The following is a 14,840-nucleotide window of genomic DNA, read 5'->3' as shown; positions in this document are numbered from 1 at the left end:
CCTGAAGCATATGCTTAGAGGTGTACAATGGGACGGGCCGGCCCGAATCCGGCACGAGCCCGGCCCATTTAAAGTGGGCTCAATCCATTAAGAAGTGGGTTGGGCTGGACCAATATTTTCTATCTCGTTGGATCGACTCGAGCCAGTTATGGGTTTAGACCGGCCCGTTTATACAAGTATTTTTTAATTTTTTTTAATTTACTATTAGCCTTATTTCAATTTTTTATTTTGATTTTAGTTGTGAAATTGAATAGAAAATGTAATTAAAGTAATAGAAAATTTAAAAATTTGATAAAAAATAGAATAACATCAAAGACTATTTGATTTATTAAATAATAATAAAAACCTAAAATAATTAATCGGATCGGCCCAGCACGACTCATTATTGGGTGGGCTATGGGCTGGACAGGGCTAGACTTAAGATTTAAAATAATTGAGTCAGCCTAGCCCGGCCCAAGCACGGCACAAAGCACTAATGAGCAGACTTTAAATTGGCCGGGCCGGCCCGTTGTACACCTCTGCTTATTGTGAATCACAATAGGCACACTGGTATAGGTACTAAATGGACTACGCAGATAATAAGGCAAACTCACTAATACTGAAACATTTAAATTTTATACATTAATGTCATATTGTCATAACTCATAATCCCTTCACAATCATGATACCAGAAATTTGAAAACAAAGGGAATATTAGACAGTTCAATCACTTGCCCAGAAGTCTCAACAATAGGGATGGTCATGCAAGCAAAAGCGCCAAACTGCAACATCTATTACGATAACACAGCAACTGGCAACTTTCCCTTCCATGAGATGTATATTACCATCCAAGCTTAATTATAGGATAAAAATTCAACAAACTTCTCCCCGAAACAGTTTAATACATCACCACCAGAAGTTTAATACCTCGAATCCAAGTGCCTATTTATCTATTATTCTAAAATACTAGTGCAGATAAACAGACAACAGCCACTAGTTCCACTGCTCAAGCCAAAGCCCTCTCTAGTCCTGCAATCAGAAGATTATGACATTAGTTATAGGAACAAGACAATGCATCAAGGTAAAGCATTATGATACTTGTGTTAAATTTTAGGTTGTTTAATACCCATAAGTTAAGTCAGATCATGATGCTTGCTAAAATGGAAAGTTGAAAAAGGTTGGAGGGGTAATTCGGAGCAGGAGTACATTGCCATTAATATTTGAATATACAACCACACCAATAGCATACGTAGAGGCAGAGCATATAGTTTCACCATTATTTAATCCATGAGAGATATGTAGATATATCATGAATTTGTCTTTGGTAAATTCAGTGCAGTATCTACTAATCTACTCATCCGAATACTGCCTTCTGCCTCTGTGATCTATTTGAGGGCAAGTGCATTGTACCCACATCTGTTTCTTTAGTTTCATGGCCCTTTTCCAGTTGGTTCCAAATATGCTCTTACATGTTATCAAATTATCAGTACAGAGTCAATCCTGATTCAGGGTTTTGGGTTAAGTAATAAAAGATATATTATTTGTGGGTATATTGTACTATATATATATCCAATGTAAGAGAATCGAGAGTGAAGAAAGATCCATACCTCATCATCATCATCATCACCACCATCTTCCTTGTTCTTCTTGAGGCGCGTAGTACCACCCTCCTTGACGATGGGGAGCTTCATGGCCCCAAAGGGGGTGTCCACATTGATATTGCCTTTGAGGGTGTAGCCGGTACCCTTTCCCCGAATCATATCCCAGAGCGCAGAGCCCAAATCCTTAGGCCTGAAGGTGATGGGAACGTCAATATAAGTGATACCCTTTTTAGCAAGGTTGGCAGATTTGGAGAGCTCAGCGCCTCCAATGCTGACGTCACAGAGCCAAATCTCGTAGTCGAGAGCATTAAGGCCCAAGTCGAAGTCATTCATGTTTTCAAGCCTGACATGGAGCACAGCAACGGTTTCTTCAAAGGAGAAGGTCTGGAAGCTGATCTTGTCAACATCGATGTCAGGCTTGTAGGGGATGGGGATTTCTCCAGTTTTCTCAAGGGGGATGGTGATTCTGCCGATAACAGGGACATCGACAATGAGATCAACCTTGATCCTGTAGGGAATGATGGAGCCAGGCTTGATATCATTGTAGGTGTTCTTGATGTCATCGTAGACCAAGTGGACTGGAACTTTGACAGTCTCCTCTCCATGGGCTTGGATTGTGCCAGCGTCCGGGATTATGCCTGAGACCAGTTTCCTTCCATCGCTTTCGACCAAGTAGTTAATGTCGATCAGAGGGATGGGCACCGGATTTGGGTTCTTAATCAGCACATCCACCTCGATGTCTGCCTTTTCCAGATTGATGCTAGGGATGTGAATTGCAGTAACATCCGCACTTGGCTTCCCAAACCCAATTACTCCCTCGATCTTCTCGCCTATGTCATGAATGAAATCCTTCACCTTTTCCATGAATCCACCCCCCTCTCCTTCCTCCTCCTCCTCCTCTCTCCTCCCCGAATCTTTCTTCTTCTCCTTAACACCCCGATCCACTATTTCTGGGTCATCATACGATGCCATGTATTTTATATATATAATACACCTTCAGAAATTCACACCAAAACAACACAAATCTATCAATGCAGATTCACTTTATCATAATTTTGAATTTTCATTTCGCCAATAGGATCGACATCGACCCCTCAAATTCCCAAACACAAATAATAATTATGATAAAAAGTAAACAACAAAAATATATTAATTCTAGGAAGAGGAAGAACAAAAAGATGTAGGATCCAAACAAGATTTTCAATTTTGGATGAGATCATAATTTACCTGGAACAGAGTTCAATTGGTATGCAACCCAAAGAGTAAAAATGACACAGCGAGCGGCAAGCAAAGATTGAAAGAAAATGAAATTGAATATGTAATTGTAATGTAAGGAGTAAGGACTTGGGGAGATACTACTAGTAGCAGCAGCAACAGGCGTTCGCTGATAGCCTGATCGGAGGACTTAAATAAATTAGACTTTATTAGGACAGATGGCAAAATCTCACGCATTCAAATTTCTTCATTAATCATACAATAATCTAATATAACTTCATATTATTATTGTGATTTTATTTCTTATGAGGGTGCCGACCCGACGAAGACGAGTACAGTCTGTCTGATAGAGCTGAAGAGGCCCCACCTCATCAAAATGCTACGCCTACGCGGGGCTCACACGTATCATATAAATATAACCTTTTTTTTTTTTTTTTTTTTCTTTTTTAAATTGTAATTTAGGTTTACTTTTGTTCTATTTAGCCATTTAGGTACGTAAAAACTCACCACATTTCTTATTTTGGAAGGTTTTTTTGACTAGGTTTTTATGGAAGGTCAAATTAACTTTTTTTTTTTTTGAAGAAGGCCCACTGGTTCTTGTTGCTCTAGGCTTACTTTATCTATTGTTTCGAACAAGCCCAAAAAATGCTTTCTTAGGTCCAGCAAATTCTGATTTCTGAATGCTCTGTGTGACTGTGTCTGTAGTTCAGCTTGCACCATCTAATTACGAAAATCAAGGAAATAAAGTTTCTTACATTAGAGCCTTGCCGCAAGGTCCGCAACCACAATTGTTAAACTCCAAGTCTCCAACCAGAAAGAGAAAAAAGCCCAAAATTGTTAACTTACAACGACATTCATTAACATAATATAAGGTGCAAGGATTGACCCTTTTCGGATATTATTAAGCTACAGCAATTCGACCAAAAAAAAAAAAAAAGGTACAGAAAAATAATGATTATGAAAATTCAATATTTATGTAATTAACTTGCTAACAGATATTGTATTTCACTAATAAAATTGTACTCATCTGCCAAAGTTTCACCAACTCAATTCCATGACAAAATTACCTTTTCCACTATCTATGTGAAGATGGTATTGCCTACATCTATGTGCTCCTTCAATATTTCTCTTAGGTAGTCTACCTGCTCAAAACCACCTTGAAGTTCTTCCCACTACAAGAAATAGGGAAGAAAGTCATTCTGTTAAATAGCATAACTAGAGATTACTCTTAATAGCCATGCAAATAGTTTGCTATATATTGATGAACCAGATTTCAATATTTAGGCATTACTATGCATTTTATTTCTGGCGTAAAACAACCTTCCCCAAAGACCTATATGCTTAACCTTCCCCAAGTTCCTAATATTGCAAGAATATATGCCCCAAATACCGTAGTGGTACTAATGCTTCAGTAAATTGGTGCAATGATTGAATCAAGCTGATCCAGCATGGGCAAGAATTAATGGTGAGCTACCTGATCTCAACATGCCCATGCACATATGCACAGCACAAAGAAACTCAACAAGAAAAACTTCTTAACCAAGAATAAAACATGGCGTGTGTTTTGTGAATGGTGGTAATTCATGGATGTGAGATGGTAGCACTCACCTCTTGATGAGACAACGACACAACTTTCCAACCAGCAGCAGTTATGTAGCGGCGTTTCAGCATAGTATGCCCCAAGGGCACCCCTGCATGAAGCAGAAGGAGATCAATTGAATTGAATACTGACAAGGAAAATAGAGTGGTCAAATGCCTCAAATGAACACAAGCACACAGAAGATGCTGCAATATAATGTGAAGGATAGTCACCAGAATTTCTTGAGAAATGAGTTGGGCCATCAATCTCCATAGCAACCTTCTTATCAATCAAAGCGGCATCCAAAGTGTACCCGTCCACCACATATTCTCTGACCCAAACAAGGCCAGTGCTAACAAGAAGACGTGCAACCTCCTTTTGAAATGATGATGTAATTTTCTGATTAAATCTCTTGGTTTTACCAGCACGAGCAATTTTCTCCTCAAGATCTCTCCTTAAAGATAGATGAAGATGTGGGTACTCAAGCTTCAAGCACTGGTTCACCAGGTGAACCTGAGAAGCAAACATGATATCCTCTCTATACTGCTCTGAAATCCTTTGCTCTTCAAATTGGCTCAGCGTTCTCCACACATGGGAAAAGAAACTCCTGTCCAATTGTCCCAAAACAGCATAAGACCAAGCTATATTCCCAAGCTGATCCCTTCTGAAACTGAGCACAGGAGAGCCTATAACACCATCGAAGTCAAGATCTCCAATGCTGTCCACACCATTTTCTTTGTAAAGGTCTGATTTTTCTTTGTTTGAGAAACATCTAAATTGGCTTGCATCTCTGAAAACATTATCTAAAGATTCAAGCAAAGGTTCAGCAGACTCATATAAACAAGCAAAAGCCCACAACACCTGAGCAAGCTCTTGCTCCTGGAAAGTGTGAATGATATCTGATGCCCTTTTTGATAATTCAGAAAAGAGATCAGGAGCAGAGTGCTTCATGGAAGCAAAAGCACCGGCAACATTAGCCACATTCTGTGAATTAAACTCCCCAACCTTGGTGAGAGCCACCTCTGCAACTCTATCCATTTCTGACAAGTAAAGCAGCTCACCACCAATCTTAGACAATGCCCACGAGATATTAGAGATACCTTGAGCTGAACACTCGGGTAAGGCTGTCATTGCTATTCCCACAAGCATAGACATCTCTCTTTGACGAGCAAAAGCCAACCTACGTGTCTCGATCATTGAAACTTTCTCCATGTTCTTAGCAATTCGATGAAGAGCGGTGGCAATGTTCAAAGGAGAGAGAGGTGAGGGACTCAAGCCTTTCCCAACAGCCATGATTGTCTCTGCAGTAACCTCCAACACTTCTTCTGCAGTCTGTGCTTCAATAATTGCTTTGTTCAAGTTGACTTCTTTCTTACGATCAGATGGCCCCGAGAATTGGGAAAGCCTCTGAACAAACTCTTCCATGGTCTTTTCCTTCTTCTCTTCAAACATCCCACCTGCCAGCATACTCACAGATCTTCTTAAATGAGTAGCACCATCTAGAGCATTCATATCTTGCATATCAAAGTCTTCCTCCGAATCCAAATCCAAATCTTCTTTGACTTCCTTGCTTTTCTTATTAATTTTCTCTGTTTTCCCTAGTTTCTTCTTGTTCCTCTTCTTTTTCTTCTTTTTGGTAATCATATCTTCCATTCTATGAGACAAGCCCTTGGCCTCAATCAATTTTAGAGCAGTCTTTCTTGCCCTCACACACCAATCCATGCCCTCAGTTTCTTGAAGCAACCTAGAGGCGTGTTGCTTTTTCCTCTTCCTGGGGTCCTGAAAACCCAAAGGGTCAAGCTCTCCAAGAAACTCCAATTCCCAATCCATGTTACAATCTCCTTTTCCTTTTTCTCCCTCATCATCATCGTCATGGTCAACAATCCTTGAGCTAATAGAAGTATTATCTCTGCCTATATTTAAGCAATTTCTTCTTGGGAAAACCAGCTCAAGTTTTTGGGGTAAGAGCCCGGTTTTTGTGATTGGAGGCTTATGAACAATTTCCGGATTGAAAATGAAGGGTTTAAAGCAAATTTGATGAGGGAAGGTGTTGAGAAATCCTTGCATACTTACCTAAAACTTTGAAAATGAAAAAAACAAAAATGTGAAACAAAAAGGGAGGGTAATTCTATTTGTCAATTCTACGCAACTGTCAAATGAGAATGTAATGTTCGAGAAAATCACCAATTGTTGAGCAAACAGAACATACCCAGATTAAAAACAATATCCACTGCTTCTAAAGAGAAGGAATTTGAAGGCACGTTGCTGTTGCTGTTGTTGTTGTTGCAGCTTTTTTACTGAGAATGAATAAGCAGAAGAAGCTGCATATCATTTATCAGTTTCAGTTATCAATTTTTGGGTTTAGGGAAACAAAACAAACCACGAAACCCCGGAAAAGTAAAATATAAGAGTGAGTAGAAGCTCAAAATTGTCCATTTAATTTTATCCGGTTGCCAAATTAATTAATCAAGGTCTGAAATTCTGAATACGGTACCCAAACCAAACGACCCCTAAAAAGCAGGTCTTTTGGGGCAATGAATCGATTTGGTAGAATTTTTTATGTGTAACTGATACACTGTCTTGGACGGCATGTTTATCTTTTTTAGAATATAATATTAATAATATTCACTTATATTATAATTAGAGGTGGCAATTTTTGACACAATAGCATGATTACAGAGTACACGAATATGACACGACACGATAACACGATTACAGTGTACATTCTTTGGGTTCGTGTAGTTGTCGACCACGAACCCAAATATGACACAACACGAATACTACAGATAATACGAATTGCCACCCCTAATTATGATATATATATTGGTTACACCACGTGGCGGTGTATCAGTTACACCGAAAAATCTCTCTAGATTTGGGTGGTTGAGCTATCCATTTGTCAGGTCAAAATCATACATAGCTCCGATTAAAGACAACTTATTTTTACATGTTAATATTTGACCCAACTCGCCATCAGGTCACTAATTTTCTTTTTGATTAATTAATTGTCATTTATAAAATTTAAACTCAAAACAAAAAAGAATTATGTATCATCCATTAAAATAAATGGTTATTAATCATTAGAGTCAATGCTTATTAATTATTTTTAATAAATTAGAGTGGTTTCTCCTTTGTTCCTTACATTAATGTCAGTTGATTTTTGAGAGTTGAGACCAATCAAAGCATAAATTGTTTGTTTAAATAATTATTTGCAGGTAAACTGTGTCATTTGTAAAAAAAGAAAAAATATATTCCAAAATAAATATGTAAAGATATAATGCTTACAAGTTACAACAAACCAAGAGAAAATAAAATTTTTTATAATTACTATCCATCTTATTTGATGGCAGTTGGGGTGCTATTTGGTTATCCTCAAAAACTGGCAATGTACATTTGCATCCCTGAAGCAGTGCAGAGATAACGTAACTTTTATTTCATCTCACTTCACTTGTAAAAGAATGTAAAAGAATGAAGAGTGGCATGGGATATGGATATGGGAAGGAAGGTGTTGATATCATATACAAGAATTTTCAGAGTATGGTGCCATCTGGTATTACTGTACTTGGAAGAACGACTACTATTCCCTCATGGATTACATACCCATTAGCTTCTCTGTTCCCTTCTTGGGAATTGTCCTTATTAATGATCTGCACAAAACCAGGATCAAAAGCTTCAAGCTACATTAACAGGATCACATAATAAGTTCAGGTCCATTGTCCATACTCCATACTCCATACCATAACATTCTTGCCAATCCTTGCATTCTTGTCAATTATAGTCTTCCTTATTTGAGTATCTTCACCAATTCCGATATTGGGAATGTCCATGCCACCTTTCCTGTTTTCACTATCATCTCTCTGTGACTGTGTGTGATCAGTACACGCCCCACCTTGTTAGACTTGGACATAATATAGTGGAGCATTTAGAAATGAACATAAATATAATGGAGCAATGATTTTGATTTCAAGTATATGATTTCCACAAACCCCTTATATTGACACAAAAGAAAATCAGGATGAATACAGGGATGGAAGATGTTAGATAGATGCCTCTTACTTGATAGATAGTTGAACCCATGATCACCGAATCCTCGATTATTGCCCCATCTCCAATTCTTGTCCTCATACCAATTACTGTACCTTTGATCCTGCATCCCTACTCTTGTACAAGTCCAAAAGTATATCCCGGAAATATACAACACCCAGTTCAGTACTAGTTCAGCTTTCTTACTTTACATGTTAGCATACATAGAATATGTACATATATATATATATATATAAGTGTCTATATGTAAAATGATTTTCTTACTTTGAGAATGCAACCATCTCCAATTACACTATTTGTTATTACAGAATCAGTTATATGAGTTGGAGGCAGACACCGACGCAATGTGTAGACTGGATGTTCTCTGTCGTAGAAGCTGCTATGGAAGGAGGAAGTTTGTGTTAGTGGATGACTATGAGGGGTCTAAATCCATTAATCCAATATAAGCCAAACATTGCAACTTTCACCCTTTCCCCGAATACAAGTTACTGGCTTATATCCCACGTCTGCATTCTTTGTGCTTTGCATATTTGCTTGGTAGAATGCTCCAATATTCCTCATGTCCTCCCAATATCCATCAAATGTATAAGCTTGAAACTGATCTCAAACCACACGCACAAAAGGAAAATCTTCTCATTAAGTTGAAACAACAGCCAATTAAGAGAATAAAATTAGCACTGTATACTCTAAAAGCAGTCATGATATATACCACAAGAGAAATAAATACATATTATACATGTTAATCAAAAGTGTGACCTTCATTCCAATAGACATGGCACCCGGAATTACTTCACTTGGGAAGTCATTTGTCTTGGGAAAATGTTCCTCTAGAAGCCTTTTCATTACATCTCTGTTGATGAGATAGATTCCCATACTTGTGATACTATCCTGAGCTTTTTTGATGAGCTTTTTCCCTGAAGTTTCAGATTAATGCAACCTCAGAAAACAACTGAATAGCATAAAAACAAACATCTCTGAAAACAAGTCCTTTGAATATATATAGTACTACTTACTGAAACAATATTAATCGGCTCTCCCTCCAACTTCAATCTAAACTGTACAACTTGACTTTCAGAATTCACATCTAAGAAGCCAAAACCCGGATCATGAATTCTCCTAGCAATTGATGCTGCAACAGTAATGTCAGCCTCGCTGTTTCGGTGGGCCAATATGAGTTTCTGGTAGTCCATTCTGTAGAGATGGTGACCAGGAAGGACTAAAAACTCAGTCATCGGATACTCTTCCAGCACCCACATGCATCTTCTAACAGCATCAGCATTTCCCTAATATCAAGTCATTAGAAGTTTCAAGACTTAAGACTTTAAGAGTGTATGTATAAAAATGAAATAATTAATAAAACTGGGGATTTGATTATGCAGACCTGAAACCATCCAGTATTATCAGGGCTCTGATATGCTGCAATTACTTCAACAAACCCCTCATTCCCAAGACCTAGTCCAGAATAAGCTCTGGATAGGTGGGAATTCAGAGAAGTAGAGTTAAATTGTGTTAGTGCATATATCTTGTATATGTTGCTGCTAATGCAGTTGCTCACAACTGCATCAATGAGTCTGTAGTTTGCTGCAATAGGTATAGCCCCTTCTGATCTTCTCTTTGTCAATGGGTAAAGCTGCGACTCTGGTCCATCCCCAAACACAATAGCTACCACACTCTGACATGAATAAACATGTAGTTTGAACATCAATGCTCAAAACCATCTTATAATGAGAACCATGCCAAAGGAAGAATAGATTAAAGATGTATTACATCCTATATGCATTGCATGTAAAGAAGTGACTTGCACTTTTAGGCTTGAAAAGTAAACTTCAGTTTGTGTCTCATTTGCCGGGCATTAAGTAGAAAATTTAACCTGTTTGGCTGGAGGAAACAACAGAGTGGGATTTTGAGGCTGCTGTGAATTGGATATGAGCAAGCTTGGAGGAAGAGGAAGAGTAGATTGAAGCTTCAATGAACGTTTTTCATGAAAACAATCTGATCCAAATCCAATAATGGGGCGCTTTGCTTTTGCTTGAGTACTGCTAATAAGGGAGGGAAGAGAAGGCTGCAAGATCACCATGACAAAGTAGAGCAGCAAGACAGTACTCTACAATACGCAAAAGCTTTAATCTATATTTTGATTTTTTAAGGCATTTGTTGCTTCTCTTCCTCCCAGCTGTTTTAAGATTAAATAGAGAGAATAACAAAGGAATATTTTGCTTTCTTCCGCCTCATGGCTACTGAGGAAATCTTCCTTGCATGGCCAGAGGCTGGCTAGAGGCAAGGATTTGGTTTCTCAGCAAATGCCAATACCATCCCACTCACGTAAACCTCATAATTATAATTTTTCTAATCAACATATCACACATGATGCATGTCTAACATCAATACATCATCTTTTCTCTTATGTTATTATGTATATACAACTTTGATTCTAAGCTTCTTATTGCCTTTTTTTCTTTATTCTGTTCAATTGTTCTCTTTGTTTCATAAGACTTCAAAAGTTCAATGTTATTCATAGTGTTAACAGAGCAGACAGACCAGTGCTACGATAGCTTGTTCAATATGAAATGTAACTGCAAATGACCTTCTTACCCTAGACACCCTTCGGAATTATATGTTATTGGGAAAAAAATTCCTTGAATTATAACTTTGTTTTAATTCACTAACAAATGTGCTCGGTCCATTCACTAACTTTGGAAGCTTGCTGCTCTTCTTCATTCATGGATTCAGATTTGAGTTGCCAACAGTTAATATATTTAGGCTGCTTTATCTAATAGTAATTTTTATATCAATAGGGGAGAGGCCCGAGGGGGTAGAAATAAGGGCAGTTTTGTCACTTAACTTGGAAACGAAGCCTGAAGCCTTGTGGCGACAGTTGGGCATTTTGGAATGGAGTGGCATTGAAGGTAGGCATTGGCTCAGCTTTTATGCATCTTCCCGTGGTTGCCTTCCCTTCATATTATATGAACAAAATGTGCTGTAAAATCTATAAATAAAGTGATCTCTTAAACCATAAAGCATACTGAAACTAAAACCAGTGTTCGAGGGGCAGTCTACAGCACTGTCAGCACCTACAGACTAATTTCGTTTTAAGCCCTTGGTTAATCAAAGTAGCGGGAAAAGATAGGAAAATAAGTTTTAATTAGAATAGGTCAAGGATTATGTAAGAGCACCAAAATGGAGTTGCAAGCTTGCAGCTTCGGAGTAGAGCTTTTTTTTTTTCTTTTAATAAATGTTTTGGTTATTTTTTGGGTCTCCAAGCAATTTAATGTGAATTTAACTGCCGGGTGCTGTGCCAACAAGGACAGGCCCCTGCTTCTTGGTTATTTTAGATTTTTTAGTTTGATACTGTCAGAGGAGGGATTTGCATATAAGTTGAAATTTGATAATCAACCTGTTTTTTTCATCGGCATCAGGACTTCTTGAGTAATGAGCCACATCGCAAATATGAAAGTTCCGGTGCAGATGTACACAAAAACAACAAAGCTAGTTTTAGTTTGGCTACGAAATCAAGCACAATTCAATACTTCATGCACTAATAACAGAAACAGTACGAGTTAAAGCGCCCATTCCCCCGGATTTGTGCACAAGTCACCAAAACATTGCAAGTGGAGAGGGTATTATAACAATGATACATCCTATCGATGTTTCCTGTTAGATATCCACCTCATAATTGGATAAGCGAGATAGATAATTGGTGAAGCAACCACAATGATCAAATGTTTGTAAATGTGAATAGAAACATAGAATACACAGCAAGATAAACTTTTTATTCGAAACATACTCACTTCTTGTTGTGTTCAGCTTCAGCCTAAATACTTTTGTCAGGGTTTAGTAATCAACAGCTATCCGACTCTAGTTTGGGATAATATGGGTACCATGTTGGAGTTTCTGATCACCCACGACACATATATTCTAGCAGTTCAAAAATGGAACAACAAGAACCAAGCACATTCAGTAAAGGAAAATGCTGGTCAAACTAAGAATTCTGCCTCTCCTCAGAGTAACATTACTACTACTTCAGATGGTGCTCAAACAAAGATGCCATCTCAATCTGCAGTACCAGTCAAAGAACCACAACTCAATAAAAGAGATATATGAATGACAGCGATTAACTAATCAAATGCAACACCTCCACTACCATCATAACTTAATAATAATACTTTGATATCAACTTACAGCTGTCAAAGCAGTCTCTGCCCCCTTATTTCCAGATTTACCACCAGCTCGGTTTAAAGCCTGCAATGGAAATGAAAGATAACAGTCAGATCATTCCCCCTTTTGGTAATAAGAAGATAACTCTAGAGAATTTCCAACACTACATGTAAATAGTTTGATAAAAAAAAAACTTACCTGCTCCATGTTATCACAAGTTAGGACACCAAATATGCATGGAACTCCTAGAACAACATAAGAGAAGTGCTTCAATAATTGATTAGGAAACAAAATCCAAGCAGATTCAAATAGAAAAGGAACATTAATACAATAGTCACAATATAACCAATCAAATAAGAAATTCAGAACTGGAAAAGATTTCGTAGACTGTCTTAACGCTTTTGTCTCTGAGTACAGAATAGAACACATAACTAATTCAGCAACTAACAAAAAAGACACCAACCTGATTTTAAACCAGCTGAAAGCACTCCAGATGCTGATGAATTAGCAACAGCATCATAGTGAGTTGTATCACCTCTTATCTAGTGACAACAAGCAGATCATAAATTAGGGTACTAGACAAGACTGTTCTAAATACAATTGGCTAAAGAGTGAACCTCTCATTGAGAGAGAATATTTTTTATAAGGATACATAAAATAATACCACAGCTCCTATGCATAAAATTGCATGATATTTTCCTGAACTTCCGAGCCTCTGTGCAACTACACCAATTTCAAAGCTACCAGGAACCCATACAACCTGAGGGGGGAAGCAAGGAGTAATCAGGCGATGTAAAACCAGCTCATGCAAAATTAAGGCTAGCGGCCATTTTTACAAACATAAGACCAGATCTGATGCATAAATCTGACCACTGACAAAGGTCCTCCAGCATATCATCTTACATTGCACTGACAGGCAATTTTGTGAGCAACGAAGTAGAATTTGACAGCATTGGTATGCCAGGAATAGTAAGTTTGGGCATAAAAGAGAAGCAGTCAATGTATGTACAGCTAAAGTTTGATCTTTTCTAAAATGCCCAAAAAACAGGTGAGCTGGGAATAAAAAAAAAATGCAAATAAGTGGTTATATTTCAGAAAATTATCTCTAAGTTAATATGTTATATTCAGATGTTGTTCACTTTTTCTTTTCTAGTTGGAAGGAAATTGATAAGGATTATTAGAGGATAAACATTACAAATAAACATTCGTTTGACAGAGAAGCTGCCAACCAGACAAGAGACCTTTGTGATAATAGCAGTCATAAAGCAAAACAAAAAGCAGAAGAATAATGAGCTCATGCAGATATTTGGAAGTTGATGTTTAGACACATACATCAATATCCTCTTCTTGAACTGAATAATTCTTGAAAGTAGTCAAAGCTCCCTCTAACAGCTGCTTTGTGATAATCTCATTAAACCGTGCTACGACCTTGCAGATGGAAAATTGGATGCTCAACAATCAAAGAAATATTAGAAGCATAGAGAAGTGAGTACCAAGAAGTAGAAATCGCTGAACATCTAAAGACTTGTGACAACATATTTCAGTCAACGGCACCTGCAAGCAATATTTTTCTTTCTTTTCTTTTTCAGTTTTGTTAAATAGATCACATATCCTATGAGCATACGAAATGGGTAGGATTTTCAATCAATACATGTTACATATGTGTGTGTCTGTGTGTTTGAGAGAGGAGAGTGACCACTGCGAAACGAAGGCCCTGAGCTGTGGTAACGGAGCCCACGAGATGGCGAACAGCCGCAGTTTGTGGAAAAGACGAACGCTCCTTCCTCTCAATTGCACCTGCAATTATTTCCAATCGATTGAGTACTTTACTTTGTGGGGGTAAACATAAAAAGAAATAAGAAATACTTGATCACTTTGAAAAGAAGAGAGAATAAAGCGCACCTATACCTATACCTATGGAAGAAGACGAAGAAAGAGAGAGGGGTTTGGGAATCTGAGACAAGTGAAGGCGTAGAATGCCGCTACCACCATGACGATGACGATGACAATTATCAGTGAATGGGAGGCGTGAGTGGAAACACTGGGTTGAAGCGGAAGCAGCCATTTCAATTTTCAGAACAACAACAACAACTGGTTTCGGCTTTCAGGTGTCGCTGTTGAACTGGTTACAATCCATACACTACTCGGTAGTCAATACAAAGGCTAACCAGCTCAGTAGCTTTTCTCTTGTGCTTGCGGCTAACTTGCGGGTTAGATGCAGAATTTTTATAAGCCGTTAGATCATTTCGTGCGGCTCAGATTAAACA

The 14,840-nt window shown here is 38.0% G+C and overlaps 4 protein-coding genes across 8 annotated transcripts; all 4 read right to left on the bottom strand.

Annotated features, from left to right (window-relative positions):
• Positions 1–593: 593 nt before the first annotated feature.
• On the bottom strand, positions 594–3,021 carry LOC147285888 (Late embryogenesis abundant protein, group 2). Its single transcript, XM_086245402.1, has 3 exons — positions 2,808–3,021; positions 1,587–2,574; positions 594–1,008 (listed from the first exon to the last, which is right to left on the bottom strand). Exons 2-3 carry the CDS (start codon positions 2,550–2,552, stop codon positions 1,003–1,005), a joined length of 972 nt encoding a protein of 323 aa, XP_086101528.1. The 5' UTR covers positions 2,553–2,574; positions 2,808–3,021; the 3' UTR covers positions 594–1,002.
• A 631-nt stretch (positions 3,022–3,652) lies between these two features.
• On the bottom strand, positions 3,653–6,785 carry RAP (RAP domain-containing protein). 2 transcript variants are annotated; one of them, XM_086245893.1, is made up of 4 exons: positions 6,584–6,785; positions 4,608–6,453; positions 4,404–4,486; positions 3,653–3,967 (listed from the first exon to the last, which is right to left on the bottom strand). In XM_086245893.1, the coding sequence occupies exons 2-4, from the start codon at positions 6,439–6,441 to the stop codon at positions 3,875–3,877; spliced, it is 2,010 nt and encodes a 669-aa protein (XP_086102019.1). In that variant the 5' UTR covers positions 6,442–6,453; positions 6,584–6,785; the 3' UTR covers positions 3,653–3,874. The 2 variants fall into 2 exon arrangements, with proteins under 2 accessions (XP_086102019.1, XP_086102018.1); XM_086245892.1 differs by having other exon boundaries at positions 4,608–6,785.
• A 1,119-nt stretch (positions 6,786–7,904) lies between these two features.
• LOC147285886 (ADP-glucose pyrophosphorylase small subunit 2) lies at positions 7,905–10,495 on the bottom strand. Of its 2 annotated transcripts, none has more exons than XM_086243907.1 (9): positions 10,289–10,495; positions 9,800–10,090; positions 9,401–9,701; positions 9,175–9,311; positions 8,912–9,015; positions 8,683–8,794; positions 8,431–8,529; positions 8,112–8,237; positions 7,905–8,021 (listed from the first exon to the last, which is right to left on the bottom strand). In XM_086243907.1, exons 1-9 carry the CDS (start codon positions 10,493–10,495, stop codon positions 7,905–7,907), a joined length of 1,494 nt encoding a protein of 497 aa, XP_086100033.1. The 2 variants fall into 2 exon arrangements, with proteins under 2 accessions (XP_086100033.1, XP_086100034.1); XM_086243908.1 differs by having other exon boundaries at positions 8,112–8,231.
• A 1,672-nt stretch (positions 10,496–12,167) lies between these two features.
• Positions 12,168–14,644, bottom strand: COS1 (6,7-dimethyl-8-ribityllumazine synthase / DMRL synthase / lumazine synthase / riboflavin synthase). Of its 3 annotated transcripts, none has more exons than XM_086244566.1 (8): positions 14,476–14,644; positions 14,270–14,370; positions 13,906–14,001; positions 13,238–13,333; positions 13,037–13,115; positions 12,772–12,818; positions 12,598–12,657; positions 12,168–12,472 (listed from the first exon to the last, which is right to left on the bottom strand). In XM_086244566.1, exons 1-8 carry the CDS (start codon positions 14,636–14,638, stop codon positions 12,434–12,436), a joined length of 681 nt encoding a protein of 226 aa, XP_086100692.1. In that variant the 5' UTR covers positions 14,639–14,644; the 3' UTR covers positions 12,168–12,433. The 3 variants fall into 3 exon arrangements, with proteins under 3 accessions (XP_086100692.1, XP_086100693.1, XP_086100694.1); XM_086244567.1 differs by having other exon boundaries at positions 14,482–14,644; XM_086244568.1 differs by having other exon boundaries at positions 14,488–14,644.
• Between the last annotated feature and the right edge of the window lie 196 nt (positions 14,645–14,840).

This window comes from Dryas octopetala, chromosome 5, assembly GCF_963921425.1.
Source record: "Dryas octopetala chromosome 5, drDryOcto1.1, whole genome shotgun sequence".
Classification (NCBI taxonomy): Eukaryota; Viridiplantae; Streptophyta; class Magnoliopsida; order Rosales; family Rosaceae; genus Dryas; species Dryas octopetala.
The sequence above is the reverse complement of the archived record's forward strand: the minus strand, read 5'-3'. Positions and strand labels throughout refer to the sequence as shown.

Excerpts from the sequence above, each read along its gene's own strand:
- LOC147285886 (XM_086243907.1), bottom strand. The coding sequence starts at position 10,495 with ATGGTGATCTTGCAGCCTTCTCTTCCCTCCCTTATTAGCAGTACTCAA. Across the intron at positions 9,016-9,174 it reads CCATGTCTATTGGAATGAAG|TTTCAAGCTTATACATTTGA; the intron begins GTCACACTTTTG and ends GTTTGAGATCAG. Across the intron at positions 8,795-8,911 it reads AATGCAGACGTGGGATATAA|CTTCTACGACAGAGAACATC; the intron begins GCCAGTAACTTG and ends CTTCCATAGCAG.
- LOC147285888 (XM_086245402.1), bottom strand. The coding sequence starts at position 2,552 with ATGGCATCGTATGATGACCCAGAAATAGTGGATCGGGGTGTTAAGGAG.
- RAP (XM_086245892.1), bottom strand. The coding sequence starts at position 6,441 with ATGCAAGGATTTCTCAACACCTTCCCTCATCAAATTTGCTTTAAACCC. Across the intron at positions 4,487-4,607 it reads TCATTTCTCAAGAAATTCTG|GGGTGCCCTTGGGGCATACT; the intron begins GTGACTATCCTT and ends TGCTTCATGCAG. Across the intron at positions 3,968-4,403 it reads TGTCGTTGTCTCATCAAGAG|TGGGAAGAACTTCAAGGTGG; the intron begins GTGAGTGCTACC and ends TATTTCTTGTAG.
- COS1 (XM_086244566.1), bottom strand. The coding sequence starts at position 14,638 with ATGGCTGCTTCCGCTTCAACCCAGTGTTTCCACTCACGCCTCCCATTC. Across the intron at positions 14,371-14,475 it reads TTCCATAGGTATAGGTATAG|GTGCAATTGAGAGGAAGGAG; the intron begins GTGCGCTTTATT and ends AAATAATTGCAG. Across the intron at positions 13,334-13,905 it reads TTCAAGAAGAGGATATTGAT|GTTGTATGGGTTCCTGGTAG; the intron begins GTATGTGTCTAA and ends TTCCCCCCTCAG.